Source organism: Zonotrichia leucophrys, chromosome Z (assembly GCF_028769735.1).
Source record: "Zonotrichia leucophrys gambelii isolate GWCS_2022_RI chromosome Z, RI_Zleu_2.0, whole genome shotgun sequence".
NCBI lineage: Eukaryota > Metazoa > Chordata > Aves > Passeriformes > Passerellidae > Zonotrichia > Zonotrichia leucophrys.
This window is the reverse complement of record NC_088200.1, coordinates 28,850,020-28,876,730: the sequence shown is the minus strand read 5'-3', so window position 1 is coordinate 28,876,730 and position 26,711 is coordinate 28,850,020. Positions and strand designations below refer to the sequence as shown.

At 40.2% G+C, this 26,711-nt stretch overlaps 2 protein-coding genes across 2 annotated transcripts in view; one reads left to right on the top strand and one right to left on the bottom strand.

Annotated features, from left to right (window-relative positions):
- The window catches only part of LOC135459628 (chondroitin sulfate proteoglycan 4-like), a 33,599-nt gene extending 18,520 nt beyond the window's left edge, over positions 1-15,079 (top strand). Inside the window, exons 7-10 of the mRNA XM_064735855.1 lie at positions 3,440-3,571; positions 7,703-7,875; positions 12,347-12,530; positions 13,029-15,079. Of these exons, the coding sequence (XP_064591925.1) occupies positions 3,440-3,571; positions 7,703-7,875; positions 12,347-12,530; positions 13,029-15,079 (2,540 nt within the window). The remainder of the gene's footprint in view (positions 1-3,439; positions 3,572-7,702; positions 7,876-12,346; positions 12,531-13,028) is intronic.
- The window catches only part of SNX18 (sorting nexin 18), a 198,051-nt gene that overhangs the window by 77,002 nt on the left and 94,338 nt on the right, over positions 1-26,711 (bottom strand). The gene's annotated exons all lie outside the window — the stretch shown is intronic.

The following is a 26,711-nucleotide window of genomic DNA, read 5'->3' as shown; positions in this document are numbered from 1 at the left end:
AATGTGTGGGAAATAAAAGAAGTTGGGGCAACTTCATGCATCCTTGAGTGGCAGTAATGGGAAGCCACAGGAAAGAACTTCCTAGTGGGGTTCCAGCCAGAAGAGGTAAGGCTTTCACAGGGTGATAGCTACCTATTTTCTGCTCCAGCTGTATTACTACTTCCCTCAGTTGAAAGAAGAAAGGATTTGCTACAGAAGGAATAAGTTGTTGTTTTGGGATGGAGGTAGAAGAGATACACTGCTCTTCTGCCGGCCCTGAGGCAGGCTGTGCTCCCTTGGGTGCAGAAGTCACTCCAGATTTGTGCTGTGTCTTCATGAGGCTGAAGTACTGTGCCTTATGATGCACTGTCTGGCAAGGTGCATATGTATTGCTGAAATTGCTTTACAATCAGTTGCTGGTGAGCTGTAAGTATCCTGCTCAAATAATTTGGTCAGGAAGTAAAAGGTCAAGAGCATGATAAAAGTGAGCCAAGCTATTTAAATTGTTCCAAAGGAGACTTGTACATGTAAGAAGCCCTATGATTGTAGGACAGTGGTAAGTGTGGGGAAATTAATCTGCTCTGTGTTCCAGAAAGGGCAAATGCACTCCTAGAGAGTGAGTCTTGATTAATAAAAGTGAAAAGAACAGAAAATTTCATTTTCCAGTCACTGGGAGTAATTTTTCCAATGAGTGTAGAGTAAATTTGCAACATAAAATTACCTGGGTTTAGTGTCAGGTCTTGCAGCTGCTCTGGCTTTGCTGTCTGCTCAACCTTATGGCCTCCAGTGCTTCACAAAGTACTCTGATAATTTCGCTTCTTTGCGTTTCTTGGTCAGTGGTTTTCCTCTCTCCTTCATCTTGACCTGTTGCTGGAAATGTAGTTGTTACTCCCATCTTATTGCCTCTAGCCTTACCTGGGGCCTTTCTTTATACCTGGGGCCTTTCCTTATGTTGTTGCTGTCATTCAACTTTTTATCCCTTTTCTCTATGTTTCCTTTGTTCCTTGTCATCAGTCTTAGGTGTGTGCTGGCTACTTTGTCTCCTCTGGGAAGTACCCCCATCTACTCTTCCTACTCATTTCAGCCCTTTCCAAAAGCACAGGTTCTTCTTGGCTGAGACAGCTCTTCCATCCTCCAGCTACTCCTCATGGCAGTATACAGTTTTTAAACCTGTACGTGGCCATGACTCTTCATTCTCAGTGTGTTTTTTACTGCCAATGAAAGTACTTTGCTTTTATGCCCCTAAATTAGACCTCTCAATTTTCCCTTCACATTGCTCAGCCTTATGAGTTACATTTTGCTGCTTATTCTGTGGTGTGAGTTGCAAATCTTCCTCTTTCTCTCATGTTTTCCCTTGGATTTTTGTTTCTTTCCTCCATAATCTCTGATTGTTCTATCACCAGTGTAAATGCAAAACTAGAACACACTTTTTCCTTTTCTGTACCGCTCTTTCAGCGTAAGAACTCCTCTTTTCACTCTTGTTTCACTCTAGGGTTCTCCTCTCTCACTTTTGAAGTATGGGCCCTGCCCTTAAACCCTCACAGTATTTTTCTTAGGGGCAGTAATAAATTGAACTCTTGTTGCTGATGAAGTCTTTGTGCTTGTCAGTGCAGCTTTTACAAACCCTCTTTCTGGTGTCCTTTTAATCACCTCTGATCAGACTCATTTAAAAAATTAATTGTGATAAAATGATAAATACTCCAGCCAACCAGAACTTCAAGATGCAGTTCTGTTCCTGACTGCTGATGACAAAATGTCTATGTCAATCAAGCAGTTGACCTGCCTTAGCCAAAAAAGCAAGAGAGGCTGCATAAGCAGGTTCATTTGGGGTTATTTTTCAACTTAGTACAAATAGTAGACTACTCAGATGCTTTTTTGAATCAGCAACTGGTTCTTTTTTGTTAGAATATATAATAAAATAAAAACTTGTAAAATAAAAGCAATATGATCAGATCTACCATAGCTTCTTCAGCTGCCTGGCTAATATAAGAGCATTTCCTAGGTCTATTTTTAACTGTAATCTCAGAACACACATTTGATTCTTCTGATATGTTAATTTATAGTTAGGCAAAGTATGATGATCATTACATGAAAGTATGTGGTACTCTCTGGCTTTTAGTATCTGTATTCTTGTAGCAATATCTTAATGGCTAAATTGGGCAAAGCAAATACAAGAGCGTGGTAATTCTTTGCAGCAGTTAATGTTTCTCTTTTTTTTTGGTCTTTTTACCTAATTGAATAACATGGAGAACCTCTGCTTAAAAGCAGCCTGTCAGTTCTGAGATATGTATTTTTACAGGAATCCACTCAGACTCCTGGAGGTATTTTGCTATTGCTTGTGCCAAAGTACATACAGGTCCTAAGATTAAAGGGAAAAATGTGCGTTTATTATGAGTACACATAACCTCTGAAATAGTTTAAGCTGTGACAACATACCTTCTTCAGCGAAGCTGAAGTTCAGCGAAGAGGCTAAGGAAACAACCCAAGAGTTTATTCAGACCTTTAAATATAAAACAAAATGAAAGAACATTCAAGTTACCTTTCTCCCCAAATTCCTTCTTTGCCAAAACGTGATTGCCTAGGTGCTTTGGACCCTCCTAAGACATAAATGGAGTTGAAAATTTTGGAGCCATTTTCTACCCAAGTTTAAGATTTCAGCTCCACCATGTCAGTGAAGAAAGAGAAGGGGGCACTCTTGCTGATTTTCATCTTAGGGGTGTCTGACTTTCACTGAAAACAACAGCCAGTAGTTCTCCCTGGGGAATGTGTTAATTGCATTTTCAATTTATTTAATTCTAATTAAGATACAAAGGCTCTGATAAGAAGTTGCTTTCAGTATGATCTTGGATATATTGCTAAGGAAACTTCTCTGTCTGCTTATCTGGAAGTCACTTTGACTGTCACACTGATACCCCCAAGACTTTGGTTGTTGAGATGGAACCCCTCTCTCATCTGGTGGCTCCAGTCAATCTTGCTTGACTGTCTGCATACCCAACACTCACACAGTCAAACAAGGTTTCCTCACTGACTTCACTTCAGGTTTCCCTTAGCGGAATCTCAGGTGCCTCTATCCTTAATTTAATTATTGTGCAACTACAGAGTAACGGCTCTGGCTGGGAGCTCATGACAGGGGACCCTGACCAAAAGGCTTTGCAGTTTAAGCCACGAAAGTCTGAAGTCCTCAGCTCCTGCCATGTCTCTGAGTGTTGGTCCCCTGGCAGCAGGTCCCAGTGCCCTTTGTTATGCAAAGGCTCAGCAGTTCAGGGCTGCTTGCCTTGGGCTCCTGCCACCCACAGCTCAACCTGCACAGCTCCACTGCAGCTGCACCCAGAGCTACCTGCTCTGAATGTGTTCCTCAACAATATTTCACGGTAGCCAAGCGTGAAAGGTGTCCAGTGTATGTTTGTTTTTTGTGTGACAGAGTAATATAAGAATAAATTTTTGGTTTTGATTTCCACAGGAGCAATGTCTGGAGGCTTCAACTTTCAGGTGACAGATGGTTTGAACTTTGCACCCCGACAGATTTTTAGCATCACAGCTCAGATGCTGGTCATTAGCCTTGAAGTGAACAAAGGGCTCGGAGTCTTTCCAGGTAGGTTTTTTGAGATGATCACTATTTTGTCCACTTGAAAATATTGCCTAATAGAGAGTTATTTGTCAGATAATTAACTGACTAAACTATGGAAAACTAGCTGGGAATATTTATGTGTGTTTTTTAAAAAAGGGTTAATGTTTTCTCAAACAGCATACTGCTTTTTTGCTTTGCAGTCTTTAACCTTTTGATATGTGCATGCTTGGAGTCATAGAAACTGGCAGTGAAATGTTCAACTACAATGTGATAATAACACTGTCTGCCTAAGCTCTGGAGATTTCCTATTTAGGTTTGTGTAAAATCTCTGTAGTCCACTCAGATATTTAGAGATTTAGGAGGTTGTGATAGTGCCTTGTAAAAGCAATAGAGGAATGAAGATTGTGGCCATGAGATTCTGAATACCACGTGTAAATTTTCCAGATTGCTAGTTCACTTTTCTTTTGTTTAATTATAGACAGCAGCACGAACTCACTGAGGAATCAGAAGGCTGGAAAACTTTGATTCATATTTGTGCATTTGTAGCTAGTTGATTCAGCAGCTGAGTATTTTTTAATGAAATCATAGCATTGAAGGAGTTGATATGCTAAGAGGTCTCATCAGAACCATTTATTCCTTTGCATTAGCAAGAGTAATCTCTCATTGAGTTAGGAATCTAACATTTATTGCAGGATTAAAGGAGAAATAAAGATTAGTTTTCTCTCAGTAGTATCTTGCATCACACTTTTGTTTGTGATGCCTTCTTTTTTGTTTCTCTGAATGTGATCTGTAGAATTGGAGAGATACTAAGAATTGGCAGAGTTCCAGAGGTTGTAATCTGTACCTTGGTTTATTAATTGGATATCGAAGAGGAGCACTTTATCTTCTTACCCTTCCTGAATATAAGGTGCATAAACAAAGGTTTGCAGCAAAAGCCACTTAAACACAGGCAACAAAAAATGAGATTGTAGCAGCATGATCTTCTAATTCAGTCAATATAAATGGGATTCACATAAATCCACTTACAAAGCTTATTAACCTGCAATTTTGGTGTGTATGGTTGCCTTGGGCACAGGGATTTACTAGAATTCTATCTTAAGCCAATGATAATTGTAAGAAAAGTATGCCTAATACTTCCATAGAAGGCAAAGTCTCTAGGCTGTCAATCAGTTCTTCCGTTTACAAAATACAGTATTTCTTTCAGCACTGCAAACTGTATTCCTCCAAGATTGCAGTTTTTTCCTTGCATTCTCACTTACTTTGGGTTAGCAAAATTCCTTTTAGATGTTATAAAGTGTTACTAGATTTTTCACATGTTCTTTTTATGGTATTTTTTAGAGACATTCTGGAGCTGTATGGCTTTCAGCTGTACTTTGCCATCATGAAATGACTATTACAACAACTAGGGTGCCAAATGGTCACTATATATAAAAACAACAGCCAGTATCCTGTTAAATTTTATAGCCCTACTAAGAAGGGATCATTTTGAGCCAGCTTGAGAAATCTTCTCTCTGGGGTAGTAAAAATTGAATTTATTTTGAAGAATTTACCATGTCTTTGTGACAGGGTGCAAACTATTCTCTAAAGCATATTGTTCTGCAATTTTATAAGAGCATGAACTGCTTTTTTTTTGTGTTGGCTATACCAGATCTGTTTATATAATTCATAGATTTTTTTTCTGTTTTAACAGAAGCTTGTTTTATTCAGCATAGTCAGCAAATTGACTGCTAGATATATTAGCTTTTTCTACTGTATGCTAGATATGTACAATGGAAGGATTTTCTTCTTCAGGAAGGCAATTGCTCAAAAAAGAAATGAGCTGAGTTTCTCTGAGGAGAGTTAAGCCTGACTTGTAGTTAATTGGAAGCAGAGCTGTCAAATCAGTCTTGATGAGATGATGAGATGATTTATAACTCTTCGGCAGTGGTAGGGAGAATGCTCATGCCAAAGGATTTTCCAAATCTGAAAGGTAGGCAGTAAAAATGTGTAACAAAATTACGAGGCACTAACATTATGCTGTTGCACTCTATTTGAATTGATTAGCTTGGCCTTATTCAGTGTCACCTGTTCTTGTTGTGTGTCTTCCTTCTCTGTCTGTTCCTGTCCCCTGTGTTTGTGTGGGGTTTTTGTGATCTCTCCTTCTGTGATTGAGAACACACAGGCAGTGTTCTCACTTCATTTTCTTTCACCCAGTCTGCTGGCTGCCAAATAACCTTCCTCTCCCTGTTGAGGTGTCTGACCTGAGAACTACTGTGAGTGCCAGGGAAGTTCTCAACTCTTAAGTGAGAAGTGGATGAAGGAGAAGGTTAAGTTTGGGGAGGATGCTAATTTACAGAAGGGCATGATAGACTATGTTGTCTGTGTCTCTAGACTGTATTTCAGCCTGTGGAGTTCAGTGAGAGAGGTCAGGTCTGCTAGGAATTGAGGGAGTTTTGTGACAGATGCCCTTGCTCCCCATCGCCATGCTCTGTGATGGCAGTGGTGTGGTACCCTGGTATGGTCAAGAAAAATCGCAGCAGATGACAGATGGTTTGAACTTTGCACTCTGACAGATTTTTAGCATCACAGCTCAGATGCTGGTCATCATCTCTGTGCTGTGACCATGTTTTAGAGTTAGTCTGTTAAGGCAATAAGGCCTGATTTGCATAACTAGCAGGTTATGCAAATAGCTGTGTTTGCAGGTTTATGTGGTCGGATTAACTGTTGTGCTAAGTTGTACATTCTTGGCCACATCTGCTGTATGCAAAAGGTCATGGTTCCCTCCCTTCCTGTCACAGGGAAAAAAAGGAAAAGAAGGGAGAGGTAGAGGAGGGAGACTTCTTGAATTAAATATTGTCTGGGAGAATTTTTCTCAACCTGAGAGACTCCTTCACTTTTCAAAACAGTGGGCACACAGAATGGGAAGGTAAAAATGGGAAAACAGGAAGAGACAGAAGATCTTATAACAGCTCTGTTTCAAAGCAGTTGTTATTTGAACTGGAGCACAAGCAGATGTGAACAATCAGGCCCCTGGTATTAATAATGGCTTTAAAAGCATCCCTATTCTTCACTGTCCTTGCAATGTTTTCTCCTTCTGAATATTATGGCATATATATGTATATAATACATGTGTTATTTTGTGTTATTCTTGTAAGAGATAGATTGATAATTCAGATTTCAAGTATATTTAATATCTTATAGTCTTTGAAATTATGTATTGAAACCTATAAACCTTGTTGCTCAAGGAGAAGATAAAACATGAAAATGGAGGCAGAAGTGGGGATACAGGGGGAATAGGACGATGGGAATCTTGCTCCTCTAAAATGATCACTGAGCTTAAATTTTAGTTTGCCAACTGTGTACCTTGAAACTGCATTAAAAAGAAGCCATTTTTTTTTCTTTTAGGAAATTACTAGCTAGGAAATTATTGCCCCAGCTGTGTCAAAAATTGTCTTGCTTTGACTAATTCCAGAAAGCTCTTCATAATCTTTAGGACAGAAGGTAGTAACCTTAGTAAGGTTAGTGTCGTGCTATGTATTAAAAGAATTTTGTTACCACTCAGTTTCCATCTATCTTAATAAATAATGCATTATTTCAGTTCAGGCTGTTACTTCTGTTACATGGTGTTCTTCCTAGTTTGTTTAATTCAGTACTTATATTTTTATTTTATTAATGAAAATCCTATTTCATATTGATAAAGTGTACTTTTGTTAATAATTGATTTTGGTTTATGTGTTCATTAGAAACTTTGCCGTTTTGAGTCTTCTCTGAGTCAAATCACCTATGTCTTCTGTGGCAACTGGGAATACCAAAAACATTGGAGTTTGAATTTGGTTCTAGACATGTGATATAGAAACAGAACTTCTTATATGTGTTCTGATCTGTACTTCAGGTAGTTTTTGCAGAAGCCAGTATTTAGCGATTACATGTGCTGAAGAAAACTTTATTTTTAAAATGTGGGTACATCCTACTGTGATAGGCTTTTTAATTGAAAAAGCTGTTGAAGAGTTGTAACCAGAAGGTATCTAGAAAAAGAGTAACCCTGCTGATCTTATAAAATGTTATTAAAATGGTAAGTAGAATACCTGGGTGAGGGTGTGAGTTGTGCATGCAAAACTTAGACTTTTGGAAAAAAAATCTGTTGTAAATCTTGTTCCTATACTTCACATTTTTTAGGTTCCAGGAAACCTATTTCACAGCATGATCTGAAAGCTGTAACCAATGATGTGACCAGTGCAGGAAACAGGACTATAACTTTTGTGATTGTAACTTCCCCAAAACTTGGAAGGCTGATCAGAGTAGATTCTGATGATACCACTCAGGAAATCTTCAGTTTTACACAGTCTATGGTAAGCATTTAATTTATAACAGCTAGTTGAGGGGTAGATTGTTACTACAGAGAGCATCTCAGTTGCTCATTCTTTGTGTGATCCATTTATATCTGTTAAGTAACCAGGCATATGTGACCCATCAGTGCAATCACCAAGATTTGCTATGTCATTAAATATCTGGCGTCTAGTAATGAACACAAGAGGAACCTTTGTTCCCTTCTGCTTGGATACTAGCAGGGTCTTGGCAATTCCCACTATTTTGCTTGTAAGACTATTTGTCAAGAAGAGCTGTTCTGGTGCCATTAACCAGCAGTCAGAGGTTGGAAGCTTTTAGTTTTTGGCAGAAGAAGCAGCCTTTTTCTCTATGAAAAGTCCAAGTATCAGATCTGTTTCAGCTGTACAAAGTCCTCATGGCTGTCCCCAGGATGACTTTTATTGACTGTATTGGCTGTGGTACTAAATGTGTGAAGTATCTTAACTGTGATACAGGCTCTCTTACTGAATGACTAAAACGTGGCAGCTTATGTAACTCGATGGAAAAATTCTTCTGCAAAAGGAATTACTTGTCTGTGTGCAGAATTGGAATATAACTATCTTTAGCATACATTTAGCTATTCTCAGAAAATTAAAGGGAGTGAGATGAAAGAGGGTCAATTTTCTGACTTTGCTCATGGAAAAACGTATTTTTGCAGATTTAAAATGCTATTTGATTGAGTATATGAAGGAATAAGAAAATCTATTGGTCAGAATTTGAACTTGGGCAGTAAAACCTGGAAAAAGGACAACGTTTTTATTTGTTGTCATCAGGCTTTGAAACAACCTGACCAAGGATGGTTGTAGAATGGGTCTCCACCTGGACTTTATAAATCAAGATGAACACAGAATGGTTTTCGTGAAAAACATGTTGTAATCCCATTATGCCGTTGGTCTTGTTTCAGAAGTTGCTGAATTTTGTCTTGTTTGATGAAAGCAATGAACTGTATAATGACACTTTACCCTTCTGATCCCAAAATATGTGATTTTTTTGAGTATTAAATGAAACAATTAAGCATGTTAGACAGAAAATATTTCAGCTAAGGTTTTGAAGTGTCACTCCTTTTGCCTGTGGATGTGACCATTATGTGTGTTTATTGGACAGTACCATGTCAAAACATGTCACTTATTCTCTGTAGCTTTAGTTTTTAGTAATGTATAGCTAACTTTCCTTTTAACTTTGTAAACTGTGAAAGGTTTTGGGCTGAAATAATATGTATGCTTTTCTTGTCTGTTGGAGATATTTCTATTGGCCATTTTAATTTCAAAAAAGTAGAGCTGAATGTCTTCCTGCAGGTGGAATTCAAGTATCCAAACAAGATTGCTATTTATTCTAGTAGAGGGTGAGATGTAAGAGAGAGAAAGAGATCCTAAATAAGCTTTCAGTTCAGTGTGTTGTAATCACAGGGAGTTAAATATGAGTGAAGAAAATGGCATTTATGTTACAAACATTGTACATTGTCCATGTAATGGAGACTAAAGCATTTAGTTTCTGTTTGGTAATAAGCTTGAAGAACTGATTTGAATTGAAAAACATTTTGCATTAGTGTAGGTCTGTGGGTATTCATTGACTTAATTCTGTGTTGAGGAACTTGAAATTTCACTTTGGAAAAGTAGTTACTCCTTTTGCTGGGGTGCTGAACTCTTCTGTATTCGCTGTGGTTTATTGCTTTTTTGCAAAAGGGGAAAAAAAACAGCAAAAAGAAACAGAAATTACTATTGCATTCCAAGGCATTTTTCTTGAACAGATGTTGTTCAGCTAATATAAGAAAATTTTTTGCACATTAAACACTCTTGAGTAACTCAGGAGTTTTTCAACAAAATGTTTGACTTTTGTTTTTCTCTGCAGTACTTTCTGTGATATCTTAGAAGTATTTTCATCTCACAGCAAACCACAGCTTCTTCATTATATAGAGTCATTGCAGAGGTAAACACAGAAATCCTCACCAATTGCATTCAGTTCTTAGACAGACATTAGAATGGATTTGCAGTCAAAAAACTGCAAAACAACCAGCCAATTAAGATGGATAATAAACACTGCTGAATTTAAAGGATTTGTATTGTCCTGTATTTGTTACAAAAATTTGCTGTCCTCAGCTTGAAGTCCTAAAAAGGTTTTTGGAAAGTTACCCTGAGCTAACATACTCTCCTGCTATTATTTTTTGTTTGTTTTTCCTATAATAGCCATTAAGAATTAAATCAGTATAGAGAAAGCAGAAACCTGGAGATGTGCATAAAGGATTTTATCACATTAGTCTAAATTTTTTAGAGAAAAATTGGGATGTTTTTGAGGCTGCTGAGAAAACTGACCTTGAAAGGTCAGTTTGCCTAGTGATCTCAGTGGGGGCTGTTGCAGTAATTTCAGGATTCAATCTCTCTGTATTTACACCTCAGATTCTATACTTTTAAACTTCATCTCTGATAACACCAGGGGGTTTTGGTTTCTTTTTTCACATCTTTCAAGCATGTATGATAGAAATGTGTACTAATGAGTTCCTTTAAGGTGTTTGCAGGGTGTGAGGACTATATTAAAATAGTAAATTTAAAACCAGCACCATCTCAGACAGGAATCTCTCAGGCAGTTACAAACTAACATGTGCAGGTCTGGTGAGCGGTTGCCTGGGAACTTGCCAAGGATTTAATGGGTGTAGCTGTCATTTCTCCAGGGCAGTGAATGAATTATCAAGCAGACCAGATGCTGAATCTACTGGATAAGATTCAATAAGTAGTCTAGTCTTGCTATCATTAGGAATTCTATTACAGTTCCAATGTATTATAGTATTGACCATAAAATTCAGGTATAGTTCCAGCTGGTGAGAAATAATCTGAAAATGCTGCCTTTTGCTTTGGGGTCTAAAGAGATAAAATGGTTTTATCTTACATGTGCATTTGTTTCTCTGGAGATGTACCGCAGTATCTTGCAATACTTTGAAGCTTGATTACTTACAGTGGACTGATTAGATTCCTTGAGTGTGACAATCTGCAAGGTCAGTGCAGGCAGGGAGAGGACAAACCAGATTCTTTCTCATCTTTTAGGAATCCCTGTCTTGCTGTGATGTAGAAATTTTCCACTGTGTAGTTCCATCACCTTTTTGCTTGTAAGTGAGAGTAACTATCAGTGGTCATTGCACTTCCTTCAGGTTTTCTTAGTCTCTTACCAAGTGTTTTTTGCCATTTGAAGGAAATAACTACATCAAAGTCCTTCTTCAGCCTTCAGCCTTTCATATTCTTTTTCAGGACAAATAATCCAGCCCTGCTAGTGTCCTTGCGAAGAAAACCCAAGACATTGATACTTTAATTTACTAAAAATACAGTCCATCTGAGCATATGATCACCATTACTAGTTTGAGGCAGTTTCTCAGTGTTATGTATCTCTTTGCTCTTCATGTAAGGCTTTTATTAAAAATTCATGCCCAGTAACATTTCATTACTTTCATGTGTTTATCTGGCAATACAGAGTCCATCTTAAGTGAAAGAGAAATGCGGGATAATCTCAGTGTACATACAAGCTGGATTGATGGGCTGAGGCCAGTGGAGTGAGGTTCAACAAGGCCCAGTGCTGGGTCCTGCCCTTGGGTCACAACAGCCCCAGGCAGCTCCACAGGCTGGGGCAGAGTGGCTGGAAAGGAGCTGGGCGTGCTGGTGACAGCAGCTGAACATGAGCCAGGCTGTGCCCAAGGGGCCAAGAAGGCCAATGGCATCCTGGCCTGGATCAGCAATGCTGTGGCCAGCAGGGCCAGGGCAGGGATTGTCCCCCTGTGCTGGGCCCTGCTGAGGCCGCACCTCCAGTGCTGTGCCCAGGGCTGGGCCCTCACTGCAGGAAAGGCCCTGAGGGGCTGGAGAGAGTCCAGAGAAGGGCAGTGGAGCTGGGGCAGGGTCTGGGGCACAAGTGCTGTGAGGAGCAGCTGAGGGAGCTGGGGGTGTTTGTCCTGGAGAAAAGGAGGCTCAGGGGGGACCTTATCACCCTCTACAGCTGCCTGAAAGGAGGCTGTGGCCAGGTGGGAGTTGGCTTCAATCTGCCCAAGTAACAAGTATTAGGATGAGAGGACATGGTCACAGTCTGTGCCAGGGGAGGTTTAAATGGAATAGCAGGACACCTTTCTTCATGTGAAACACAGCTGAGTATTGAACCCAGTATTCACCTTTCTTAATGTGAAACACAGTTGAGTATTGACTGCCCAGAAAAGTGGTTGAATCACCAACTGGATATTTTAAAAGACATGGAACTTGGGACATGATTTAGTGGTGGATTTTGCAGTTCTGGATTAACAGTTGGGTTTGATCTTTCAACTCTTTTGCAACCTAAACAATTCTATGATTCTGTATACTCTGTGCATGGACTAAGGTACAAAGGTCTTTTTGAACAATGTTCTCAAGATACCTTTTCTGTCCTTAACACTCTTCTGCTTATAATTACCTTGCTCTTACACATATGTCTACTTTTTACCTGGAACAGGTTGATGAAGGTGTGATCATGTATGAACACTTACATGCTGAGTCAGCTGCCTGGAGTGCAGAAGATTTCTTTACATTTACTGTATCCTCTCCACCATCTGCTCTGGATATCCAGAGGTTCCATGTTGTCATTTCATATGAAATTGACAGGCATGATCAGAATAGTCATCTTCTAGCAAATACAGGTAAAAATGCTTCACTGTTTTGGCTCAGAATTGTTTTGGATCTGTCAGAGGTCCATTGAAGAGCGGAGGAAAAACAAAAATTTCTTTCTCTTCAGTAAGCAGTGACCAGAATACTTCTGAAATGGAAAGTACTGTAGGGTAGTAGCTTGGAGTGCTGCGTTCACTGCACCTTTAGAAATGAAATAGATACATAGGTTTGATGCTTCCTACTGCTGTAGAAGACATTTTGTTTTCTGTAATGGTAGGTGGAAAACACTATCAGAAGCTTTGAGATACTTGTATTTCTTTAATCTTAGTGTATGCATCAGTCAAAAATATTCTTTCATATCTGATTGTACTTTACAAGTAGTGGTAATATACTTTTAGCTGTGACATGGAAATCAAGGATACCACAAAGGATAGAAATTTTTGAGTGTCATCAGTGTTTAATATGTACTTTCTGAAATAGTGCAACTATAAAATGTTCAGTTTCTAAGATTCTCTTTTCATTTCTGCCAGGTGCCATAGTCCAGGAAGGAGGTAGAGTAGTAATCAACAAAACCAACCTAGATGCTTCAAACCTATTGATTAAGCTACCTGATGTACACCGCTCCATGTATGAAGTCTGGTATCAGGTTGTGTCTTTACCCCAACATGGCATGATTGTTGTTGAAGAACGAAACGTTACCAAAGAAAAGCCTAACTTCTCCCAATATGTACTGGACAAATTTGGAATTATGTACATACATGATAATTCTGAATCTCTATATGACAATTTCACTTTTGCTGTTTGGTTGAACCTGAAGAGCAAGCCTGCTACAAAGCCCCATAGTGAAGTTGTAGAGGAGATGTTTAATATCACTGTTTTCCCAGTGAATGACCAATCTCCAGAACTGAAGACTAAAAGACTGCACTTGAAAGTCCTGCAGGGAGATGTGTTAGTGCTGGGGGCAGAGAATCTGAAAGTTGAAGACTTAGATAATGCTCCAGCTGAGCTGAAATACACCATTGTTAGCAACCCCAATAATGGTTACTTAGCAATGAAAAGCAATCTCAGTGTCTCTATAGAAGATTTCACACAAGCTGATGTTGACAGTGGTAAAGTGTGGTTTGTACAGGATGGAAGTTCGTCTTCTGGGGTGTTTTATTTCAGTGTGACTGATGGTAAACATCGCCCTTTATACAAACTGTTCAGTATTGAAGTTGTACCAATCGCTCTCGTCCTTGTCAACCTTACCAATGTTGCACTGCCACAGGGCCAGACATCAGTCACTATTACTGACGTGCAGCTTTCAGCTGTCACAAATGGAAAAAGCACTAAAATTATATATGAAATAACTCAGCCACTCAAATATGGGCACCTCATGATTGGAAATAAGCAGGTTACTAAATTTGAGCAGGCAGATTTGTACTCCGGAAGGCTCTCTTACCACCTGACAAATCTTACTGCTTCCAGTGATGTACTGGAGTTTATGCTTTTTACTGCAGAAGGCAATCTAACAGGACAAGTGCTGAACATCACAGCGAAGCCTTTAGTGCAAATTGTATCTGACCTGCAGATTTCAAATCAAGCAGCTTATAAATTTGGAAGCAGTGACCTGGATGCTTCTGAGCTAGCCAATTTGACAAACAGCAATCCTAGATTTGAAGTGATGGTGCCCCCCTCTCATGGGAGGATTGTTAAGAAAAGGTTTGTGAATGATGCAGTGTTTGAGGATATTCAGACGTTCACCCAGGCTGACATTGATAGTGGTGTTTTGCTTCTAGACATAGACACAAATATGACAGGCATCAATCTGTTGAATGACTCATTTACATTTATACTCAGGGCAGATGCTGTACAGCCTGCTGTTGGCTGTTTTCAGTATTCCATTGTGCCACACAGTCCTCCACTTGTGCAGGGTTTTACAGCAGAAGTGCTTTTTCTAACCAGCATGACCACTTTCAAGGCTCACTCTACCTCAAAGGACGAGGCACTAGTCTCCTCACAGAATGAAGAGCCTGCAATAGCACCACAGAAGACTGAACCAACCATGTGGCCAGGGCAGAATCATTGGGGAAACCTACATGAGGAAGATCCATTTCTAAATCAGGCCATGGGAACAAGTGCATCTGTCGAGTTGAAGATGACAAACCAGGTTAATGTCAGGAGTCACAGAGAGCAAGCAGGTGAAAGCAGCCCTTGGTATATTATTATCTCCCTTGTCCTGGTGTCTGTCCTACTCATTATTGCTGTTACTTCTGTGTGCATTTTGTTAATGTGTCAGAAGAAAGAGAAGACAAAACCTTTAGTCAAAAGTCAAACAGATGCAATCCTCAGTAGTGCAGATCGATGTCTGGAACGGAGTTTGACTGTGCCCTCTGTCACAGTGACTCCTCTTCTGAAGGGGGCTGAGAGAAGTACAGCCTCTACATTTGTGGCAGTAAAACATGAGCAGCTGCTTCCTACAGTGGCTTCTCCAGCTACAGAAAGGTATCTGAAAAACAGTTTATTAAATCTTGATCCTGAAATGATCCAATATTGTCGAAAAACAAACCCAGCTTTGAAGCACAATCAGTACTGGGTATAGTTAGACCAGGTTTGGTCATGCTAATTGATGTCGTATGGAAAAGTGAATATATATTGTTGACATATAATTTGCTGTTTATTACACTCATTTATTATAGGTTAAATGATACACTGTGTGTTAGATGATATCTAAATACCTGTGAACCTGTGAAATAATAATAACAACAAAAATCCTACTGATTACAGTGGCCATGACAGAAGATTTGCAGTTGGTATGTCAGCAAAATTCTCACTTAATTTAATGGGGAATTTGGCCTTGTGGATTTTGAGTGCACCCCATGTACGCAGTATTTTTTATTTCGCATGAAAGGTAAAATAGAATGTTCTGTCATGGATTATATATTTTTATTGAATTGTTGGGCTTTTCTTTAACCGATTTTGCTATAAAGGTCTTTTATTCCTTCTGAATCACTACTTCTCTTTGAAGACCTTCAAATTGTTTCAATAAGTAATTTTTCCATAATGCTAATTTCAATAATTTCAGTAATTTTAACCTGAAGGCTGTTCAGAGGCCAGTAGTAAAGAAACAAAACTGCATATTTTGACAGGTCACTAAACTTGATATCCAGAATTCAGTTCAGCAACAACAGTACAGCAGTGAATAAGGATTCTGGTGAAATACTGTGAGATACTGTTGGGTTTTGTTTTGGTTTATTTTTTCCTGATTTTGTACTGAACTTTAGTGTCTGAAAACTGCCAAAATATATCCTTTAACTCTACTCCACATGGCAAAGATTGAGTATCTGTCAGTCAGCCTGTCTGCTCAATTACCTTTAGGCTTAGATTATATCTTGATGGGCATAAAATTTCCTACTCCTGAGAAAGGGGTAAATTCTGCTTCCAGTAAAGCAAACACAGCCTTCTCTGGAATCTGTGTACTCAAGCAGATGGCAGTAGAATCAAGGCCTGGGCTGCATACTGTCATGGATCCTGAAGCTATTGACAGAAGCAATCCTGCAAGGTAGCATGTATGCTCTTTGGAAGTTTCACAGTTTACCCCTCATGTTCCAGAACACTGAACAAATATGCCTTATGCACTGCTACCAAGTACTCTGTACTCCAACTTTGCTCTGGTGATAAAGTGTGCAATAATTTCTGTGCAAAGGGAATATTTCACTCTTTTTGAAAATCCAAGCTCAGTAGTGATGTGCAGTCTCTAGTTAAGGCCCAATTTTATTTCCACTGAGAAAAAATAGTATAATTTCTGTTGACTACAAAGAATGAACTGACTTTAAGGGAATGGCACTGTGATAATAACCAGTCTCTTATTAACAATCTCTTATGAACTTCTCATCTACTTTTCACCTTTAAATTGCTACGGGTTCCATCCAGCATCTTTGTAAAAACTCTGTTCTCAGCAGTCTCAGCACTGCACCCAGTCAGTAAACACTGGACTATCATTTTTATTTAGGCCTAATTTTATATACCGTTTTCACTTTTATAGAATGGATTTGCTGACCTCAAGATCCTTGGTGCTGTTCATGTCATACTACTTTGTTTTAAATGCTGTTTAAAATTTTTGATTATTAAGTGTTTCTGTCATTTATAGATTCTAGTTATGGGAAATTTCACCCACAAGGTGGGCCAGATGTAAAGTGTGCTTACTGCTGTGTTCTGGGAGCTGAGCACAGGAGCAGTGGGGGTAGTGCTCACCTCTTCCACCTCTGCCATGGGCAGACATGATTGTGGTGCATTTTTAGAGGCCACTCCAAGAAGAGTAGTCCATGTCAGTGGAAAGTATACAAGCCATGTCTTCAGCTGATCAAGTTATTAGAGTACTTGGGACTAAAGGTTTGAACCCTTCATAAGCTGAAACTAAATGTGTTAGAACCTTGTTACACAGTTTTTAACATTTGTCATTACTCCATCTTCCCTGATGCCAGTGTGGAGTTCAAGCCTGTGATCAGTGTGAAGGGCTGTGGGTGTTTGGTGTTGCAGCTGGATTCTCACTGTAGATCTGTGTGGTGGACCTTTTCTGCTTTCCCAGAGGAGGTCTCTGGGACTGTTCTGAGCAGCTCTCAGCCAGAGGTGGTGTTGCCAACCACCACAGGGACACCCCTGCACCCTCTGTGCAGGTACAGCTGTATGTCTCTTGCCATTTCCTGGGACCCCTCCTACCAACACTGAGCAGACACCAGCTTCCTCCAGATCCCAGCTGTCAGGTGCAGCCTGCCTCCAATGCCTTCTGGACAGTAGCAGCAACCTGATCCCTTTACACTTTCTCCAGGATACACTCCAAAGAGGACTAAAGAGCTTTAATCTCAGCACTTTTGTAACCCGTGAAGAAGCCTGCTTCGCATTTTTCTAGCTCTGGGACCTTCCTGTCAAGAGCAAAACACACCTCATGCTCCAAATCCTTTCAAGCAGTGCACCTACACTTTGATACCAAAATAGTGCACTGCTGAAAACTCCTGAAGTCTGGTGACAAAATCCACACTGTCAGCTTGTGACAGGGTGAACAAATATACAGAAATTAAATGTGTACTTTATGAGATTTTGAGAAGTGTATCAGTGTAAAGATAGCTGTGCCTTAATTTGTGGTGTTTAGTGTGTGGTGGAGATGGAACATAAGGCTGATGTAGTGCTGGTGATGTAAAAAATGAGACTGTGACATAATAATCAAAAAAACTGTCATTCAGTTATAACTCTGCAATTCAATGGGCATTCTTGAGTTCGAGCATTTGCATGGTAGGAGAGAAAGGCACTGTATAAGAGCATCAAAAAAGGTGGTGGAATTTGTGCTGGCTCTTTTGGCTTTAGCATAAGGGGCTAAAATCTTGCTCTGTTTCCAAAATAGTTTTAGTTGACAAGAGATGTTCATTTCCAGTAGATTAGCCATTATGGGATTATATCTTGTGCATTTTTCTCAATTTTTAAAGCATTGAGGTTTTCTTTTTCAGCTTTGCTTTTGTTTTTATAGTTAAAATCAGCCTAAATACCTAATTAATCAGGGAAGTGTGCCAGCATTCAGTTTTCTTCCTCAGTTTTTGCTGCTGTGAGACAACTGTGCCAAAGTGCCTGCCATAATATGGAATGTTTTGATGAAAACTTTTTATGAATGTAAGTTTATTGTTAATCATGATTACTTGGTTTAATGCAAAATGCAGAGACAATATTGTAACTGATAACTGCATAAGAATTTAGCTTTAAAATCCCATCCTGAATCCTAGGTAAAAAAATCCCAAAATTAAGAACTCTGATTATGTTACACTTTCCCTGTGGACAGTGCAGAATAGTCTTTGGCAGAGGATGGTTTATCTTGTTCATACATGGATATGTAATATAGATAAATTTGCTCTGGCTTAGCTAGTCTAGGTTTGAGATGGTAAAAACTAGCTGGGATGAGTCCCATACAGGGTTTCCTAAACTACAGTCAATCTGAAAAATACAAAAAAAACCTACCTCATTTTGTGGTTATGGATTCTTTTGAGATTCTAGGAACACACATATTTTCTGGTCAGAATCGGGGTTGAATATTTTGGTTGTTTCCCTTGCCCTTGAAATTGTGTGGGTTTTTTAGTGGAGATGGGGTTTCTGAAGGATTCCTCTTTTTACCAAATGGAGTTATAAACTGCAACATGAAAGTGCCTTGAAAACATATATTAAATCAATAAACTTTTTGTTTATAATCCATGCTTATAATTGTGCTTTTTATAAAGACCTCTGAAGTGCAGAGACAGAAGAGAATCCCATTGCCAGTAACAGCATTCTTCTGAGTTTGCTAGTGTTGTATTTTTTAAATTGCACATATGTGCGCTGTGCTGTGCCCAGTGCCTCTCAGTGTGTGTGGCTGGAAAAGGAGACACTTCTCACTGTGCACCTAACCTGGTCATGTCCAGCACTGGTAGGAACGTAACATCAAAATAAATGCATTGATTTGAACTTGTTCTAACAGGACTGCCCTGGGTTTATTTCAGAAAGATTTTCTGTTATTTAACTGCATCTGATTTTAAAATATCAGGTTCTTAAATACATTAATGTTAATACATTAATGCTGTTTCTTCTTTGATTTTCCTCTTGATTGAAAGTACCCCCTCACTCCAGCCTCGCTCCAAATGCACTGTTGAACCGCCTTCTTTTTCTCAATCAGAACTTAGCTGGTTTGCAGTTGTTCTTGTAAACTGAGGTAAGGAACTTCCTCTTGCGACATGAGAAATGCTGGTGGCTCTGGGGAGCAGCTCTCTGTACACCATGCATTAGTGCCCTGTGCACAGAAATCTGTCCACAGTAATGGCAGATTACTGTGTCCCCCTCCTACACCTCAGAAAATACTGGTTTGGAAAGAAGAGAAAATAGGACAGAAATGGTCATAAACCCTTTACATTCTCCTTTTATTTACATATGGATGAGTGCCAGGTACAACTTTTGCTGCAGTAGCCTTTGCTACCTTCTGCAATTCCAAATTCAGCAGAGAGTCTACTTACGTGGCCTCCAATCTGCTTTGCATCACTTTTTTCGAGTCAGTCCTTGTGATGCTATGTTGAAATACATTCTGTGAATATTTTTATACAGGCTGAAAATAATTGTCCTGGCATATTCAATGGAAACAGTATTAATTTATCTTCACTCATTTCAAGCTAAGTAATTCCTGCCGGAGCTTGCATATCCCAAACGCAGTCCCAGAACAAAATGTTCTTTCATTGCAACTGGTGAAATCTATATTTTCACATCTATTTGTAGGGAGATTCTGCATGGTGAAATTCCTGCTGTACATGATCATTTCCTCATTTCCAGTCTTCCTGCTTGGTTGTTTCTGTGGGAATGCTTTGTACATGCTGGTAGGCACTGCTAGACGTGAAGTTATTTGCAGTTTGAGGTTTTAGCTGTGAAGCATTTGCATGGCTTCACAGTGAGAGGGGCATTACTTCACATAAATTTGTTGGGGAAAAACAAAGGAGGAGCAGATTGAGAATTGGGATGGGAGTGTCAAAACTCCTTGCAAGAGCACAGGCAATAGATCTGAATAAATTTATGCAATGTAAAACGTGTGACTGATCACACGTGGTGGAGTGATTTGCTCCCGCTCATGCACTTCATCTTGCATAGGTACAAGATGTGGTGCATGAAAGCACATTGGTGAGAAAATTTTTGAGAGAATAAAAAATAAGTAATCAAAAGCTTGCTTTTCATATACAAGTATAGACATTGAAGTACTTATCAATGAAATTGAATCTCTTAGGGAGAGGCATGTAGGAAGTTGTTTTGAGACATGCAAAGCCCCTGGAAAGCTGCTTTGCTGGCAGTGAGTGCTGAGGAAGGAGCTGGTTAGAGAGGCAGGGAGAGATAGGAGGATTACAGAGGCAAGCTTTCTGGGATTAGATGGAGTTTCTAAAAATGGGAAGGTCGTTTGGAAGCAGATCCATGGGTTTGTTTGAAAGGCAGAGGTGACGTGCTGGGCTGTGTCTTAGGCAAGCAGGCTATGATCCGTCACACTGCCTGGGAAAGGAAAGTGTCTAGGGAGAGTCCTGCTTAGGGATGAGTGTCAAGAGCTAGAAGCTCAGTTTGCCTTTTCTTTTTATTCCTTCTGTAGCTGGAAAGAGCTGTTATTTCTATTAGAAATAAAGAATGTATGACATGAACATTCTGAATTTTGACTTAAGAGGGTTTTTTCAAGAAGTCTAGTTGTGGAATTCATCAGATCAGATCACTAATGTCCTTCTTTAAATAACCACCACCCAGACTGGCTGAGTTAAGTTGCCTAGGATGTAATTCAGATGTTAGGTCTATTGGCATGAATGTTACCTTAAAAATAGAGTTGCAGTGTTCCTAGTGTCTTGGTCAAAGTGCAGAAAGGAAGAGGATGGACTTGCTTTGGAGTTTGACTGATTATATTAATTGGAAGCAATTAACAATTAATGTTAAATCTAGCAATGTGCAGATACAAGAGGTATTTATAAGTAAGGCAGCAGAGGTCTTGATTTTAAGCACTGAGCTAACTACACAGACAAACATGGACCTGAGCTTAATCCTTGAAGAAATGAACGTATCTGGAGAGCTGGTCACATTTACACATGGTTGCACAAAATGCTGTTGAAAAGCAGCACGGGGATAAGATTAGATCAGGTGTAAAAGTAAGCAGGAGTGGGGTGAATCAACTAGAACAAAGAACTGCCTTCTTCATTAACCATCTGAGCAAGATATTGACTCAATCTCTATTAGCCATGTAAAGTCCTATACACTTCTAAGAATGCTGCAATATAATCATCAGTGAGTGCCCATTTTCCTTCCTGAAGTCACCTTGTTGCTGGTTGCAGCACTTAGGTTCATTTAGTCTTCTCTATGGGCTGATTCTGGGATCCAGAGACATCTCCTTGGTTCTCATCATGGAATCTGCCCTCAGAAGACAAGTACTTCTGTGCATGCCATTCAAGAACAAGGAGGGAGGTAATGGTTGTTCCCCACTGATCTCTGTAATGGCCTACTCTAATCTGAACCCACAATTTAAACTTAAAGGCACTTTAAATCCATTTCCGTTTCATTGGTTCCCCAGAAAGCCTGAAAGGTTGTAAAATGGTGGGTGGGTTCATGATGCCTCTGTGTGACTCCACAGCTCAGGAAGCAACAGCTTGTGCTGTGCTTGGCAGACCTTGGACATTTAGCAGCCTATTCATGTCCCACTAGGCTGCTGCACAGACAGAGGGAAAGAGCCTTCACTCATGCAGGTCAGTGCAGCCTCTCTGCACTCCTCCTGCTGTCAGAGAGAGGCCCTCTCCTGCATCTTCAGTGCAGCTGCAGAGGAAGAATTTGTTCTCAGGGGCTGTCAGGCAGTGGAACCCTGACCTAGTTTCACAGATGTCCTACTGCCACCCTGCTGGGGAGTTCTCAGCTGTAATCAGAGGGCAGTGCTTTGCTAAGAAACACCTCAGTAGTGCTCTGCTTTAGAGTTTTATCTTCCTTAAAAAAACCCCAACAAACCAACCTCTTTTGAGAAACACAAACACAGAAGAAGAATATGTAAACACACACACACACACACACACACACACACACACACACACATATATATATATACATACATATTAATTTAAAAAAATATTATAAATCAGACTCTCTGTCAGATATTAGAATAGTTGTAAACAGTGCATCTCCTTCCAGGCACTTGTGCTACAAGCTGTATAGGATGGATGTACATACTAAATGCAATTCTGCCCATTACCTCAGTGATAGTTTAAGTCATTCTTCATTTCTTTAACAAGTCTAACTGCCTAGGAATTTACATGTCTCTCTTAGAAAACTGTTACGTGGTTTAATTGCTCATTGGCTGCAAGTCATCAATACATGTTTATTTTATGGGAAAGTTAAATGAGAAGATGTTCCTGTGCATAGATTTTGGAACAGAAGGTTTCTTGTTCTTCAAATATTTGAAAGTCTTTGTAACTCCAGACATCTTGGATCTGATATATGCATTTCAAAGAATAGCTTGGCTGCTGCTGACAACTTGTCCAACTTTTACTACTTTGGGAAAAAATACACCAACCCTGTTACATGTGGGTAGCTGTAGAATAATTTGAAATAAATAGCAACATTTATTTTGTCTAAACACTCTTTTCTGGTATGCGAGACATGGACCTGTTTATTTCTTAGCTATTGATAAAATAAAATAAAGCAAAAATGATGATGCCATTTGTTTGTACAGCCAATGCAGAGTCCACTGAGACTGACTGCTTTTCTTTAGCAAGTGTAGAGCAGCTGTAACTAGAAATGTGTTTGGATGCTGTGTGGGTAAATCATCCAGCTGGTTATAATGACAGCATATGCTTAAGAAATACAAGAGCAAGTATCCAGCAAGTATCTCAAAAAGGTGTTTTATTTTCTTGTTTACGGTTTCCATAGAGGAATGGATGTTGTTGTTTTCCTGTTAGGAGATACTTATATTTACAAAGCATTTGACTGAGCTCAGCTTTTTGTCCCTTGCTAGAATAGATGGCACAAGTGACTAATGGCTTCTACACAAGCACGTAATATGAAAAGGGGGAGATGCCTGACTCAAAGTCTCAGCAAACTGCCTTTGAAGATTCCACAGACACAGGAAATGGCATGGCCTTTCTTGCTTTTAGGGCAGACAAACAGGACGCCTACATTCTTTGAAAATAAAATGGATGCTGGAAATTTGGATAGTTACACAGCAAATCTGTAGGCTGTCTGATTGGAAGTGACTCCTCTGTGTCAATTTTCTCCTTCAAACCTGGCTCGGGGATCTCACACAGAGGTGTAATGGGAGCAAGCACTGTTAGCACTAGGGTGTTGCTCAGCCTGTGAAATCTCCTGGGTTGGCCATAGCCACTGATAAAAAGGAAGAATATCAAGTGAACTCTTTCACTCTGAGGATAAAGAGCAACAAGGACCTGGAATCACCATACCTGCAATATTGATGACATACACCAGCATTCACTAAACCTTCAACACCCCAGCTGGAGCCTGACAGTGCCTGGTTTCACTGGAAGGTGCTGAAATCAGAATGGCCTTTCTTTGGGCTTGCCTGGGATTTACACTCTGCTGACTGATGGAGGAGAGAGCCTGGCAGTTCAGGGTTTGAAGTGATCCAGCTCTAGCCTACATCTTGTCACTAGGTTTGCAAATTCCATATGCTCTGGGAAAGTCTTGGTGAGGTTAGATAAGGATCATGATAAGGGGCATTCATGTAATATTGGGGAAATCCAGATTTAAACCTTCTGTCTCTGACTGAGAAAATGTCCCCTTCACTCCCAGAAGAGAGTCCAAACCTGTGAGCCATACAGACTCTTTGCAAAAATACTGAAGGAGCAAGAGGACACTAAATAATGCAGGGTGCTCTCCAGACAACCAAGACTTCTCTAAGCCAGGTGAGTGTTCTTTTTCCATTACTATGTGCAAAAAGCAAGGGAAAATATGTTTTCTTGCAGATGATGCTCCAGGGCCTTCTGGGGAGGACAACTGAGCTGGTTTGGTTGTTACCTGAGTCCCTGACTGGTGAGTGCTGGAGTCCATGGTGAATGGAGACTGGCCCTGTCCTGCAGCCCACAGCTGGAAACCAACCCCTCTTTCATGACACAGACTTGTTCCTTTGGTTTGACACAGGCAGCTCCAGGTCTGTATCAGTAGCTACTATGAAAAGTTTTTTCCGATATCTAATGCTCCATGTCCAGCACATTACCTTGATGGTTTTATTTGTAATTTTTTTTTTTTTTGATGTAAAGCCACTGACTCCCAGCATGTTTTTGTCTAAGTATTCAGGTATTCTGCAAAAACATCATTGCATACATTTTCTTCTCCAGACAGCCACCTGTAATGATGTTAATACCAAGGATTTGTCTTTTCCAATTGTTTTACAACTTCTTTTGTTATTTTCAGTTCTCACATAAATGGTCCCACAGAAATCATATCGTCGCACTTTCCTGCAGCCCCAGGCAAAGCAAATTTTCAGACATTTTACTGCCACACAGCAGTTACCCCACAGACACATTTTCCCATTGCTTTTGCAACAATGCTTACTTGGTTTTCAAGTTTTGATGGCTTATATTCAACAATGTCTTCTTTGTTTTGACAGATTGTTTTCCAGTTGCTACTCTATCTTCTTCTGTTTTCTCTAAGATTCAATAAATGGGCCCAGCTGGCAGCAGATGTGATTTCACCATGGTAGAGTCTCTTTCTCAGATGAATACAACACAAAATCACACTCATGAGTACAGCTCAACCCAACTCACGCTGTTTTGGAACCACTTTGCAAGAGGTTATTTTGACTTGCTTTTAAAAATGCAGGAGTCTTCATAGAACACTGCCCAAACTTGCTGCTGAATGAACTTCTATTAAATGCTACTTTTTGAGAGTGGGAATAATATCATAAGGGTGCAGAATCCCTTGTGACATCTTGCCAGGTTTCTCAGGTTTGTGCATTTCAAAACCTGGTTCTGTACTTCCCTGAAAGCAATACAAAGAGCTACACATGTCTAAGCTACAAATAGGGTAGGGACAATATTGGCACAAATTAATGGCCCAATCAAGTGTATATAAAAATGATTTTTATTGGAAGCTGATATAAAATTTAATCAGCTCAAATATTTCATTTAGTACAGTGATCTTTTGCATATAGTAAGGATGGTGTGTGGTGATGACTGCACATTAGGAAAAGCTGGCATAACAGGTGTGTTTGTATAATGCTGTCATCTCTTCATTGAGTTTTCTGGATTTAATGGAATTTCCCAGTGTCTTGTCTGTGCTTTCCTTATTATAGTGAAATAGCTAACTAAAGCCAGTGATCATCTGGTACTGAGTCCAGAATTTATCAATGCTTCTCCTTTCCTTGTTCTCATTAACAAGGTGGTAATTTCTTGAATATTAAATGGTGAGAGATGAGGAGCAGCAACATGAATACCTTCATGTGTTTGTGTGTTTTATAGGCCCTGGTTCTGCCCTTGCTCAGCTTCACCTTCAGCTCCTTCCCTCCAGTCTTACCCAAAAAACATTCAGTGTTTCCTGTTGCCTGATCCAGAGCTACATGTGTAGGCTCTGCAGAGGGATCAGACAGGCTGGATCAATGGGCTGAGGCCAGTGGTGTGAGGTTCAACAAGGCCCAGTGCCAGGTCCTGCCCTTGGGTCACAACAGCCCCAGGCAGCTCCACAGGCTGGGGCAGAGTGGCTGGAAAGGAGCTGGGCGTGCTGGTGACAGCAGCTGGACATGAGCCAGGCTGTGCCCAGGGGGCCAAGAAGGCCAATGGCATCCTGGCCTGGGTCAGCAATGCTGTGGCCAGCAGGGCCAGGGCAGGGATTGTCCCCCTGTGCTGGGCCCTGCTGAGGCCGCACCTCCAGTGCTGTGCCCAGGGCTGGGCCCTCACTGCAGGAAAGTCCCTGAGGGGCTGGAGAGAGTCCAGAGAAGGGCAATGGAGCTGGGGCAGGGTCTGGGGCACAAGTGCTGTGAGGAGCAGCTGAGGGAGCTGGGGCTGTTTGTCCTGGAGAAAAGGAGGCTCAGGGGTGACCTTATCACTCTCTACAGCTGCCTGAAAGGAGGCTGTGGCCAGGTGGGAGTTGGCTTCAATCTGCCCAAGTAACAAGTATTAGGATGAGAGGACATGGCCACAGTCTGTGCCAGGGGAGTTTCAGGTTGAACTTCAGGAAAAATTTCATCATGAAAATGTTTGTTAAATGTTGGATTAGGCTGTCCAGGAATGCGGTGGAATCACTGTCCTTGGATGTCTTCAACAAATGACTGGATGTGGCACTTAGTACCACTGTCTAGTTGCCAAGGTGTGATCAGTCAAAGGTGTACTTGGAGATTTTTCCAGACTAAATAATTCTGTTATTTTGTGATGCTGTGATTCTGTGTCTTGACAAGCCAGCCAAAATGTGCCTACATGCTGGCCAGATGGCTGCTGCCTCTTCAAATAGAGACATTGAGCTCGATCTGACTTTGACTCACCATGAGATACTAAATTTGGCTTTTTTCCCCTTTTAGGCTGCTAATTTTCCAATGAATTTGTAATAACTTATCTTTGAGAATGCTGCACCTCTCTCAAACTTGGCTCAAGACTGATGTTACACTGAATTTGGAGATGGGAGGCAGACAGGCAGATGGCATGGTTGTACAGGGGTGGTTCCTGTGGAAAAAAAAACTAGAAAGGAAGAAATACAATTCAGATTTCAGTAATTTTACGATGTTT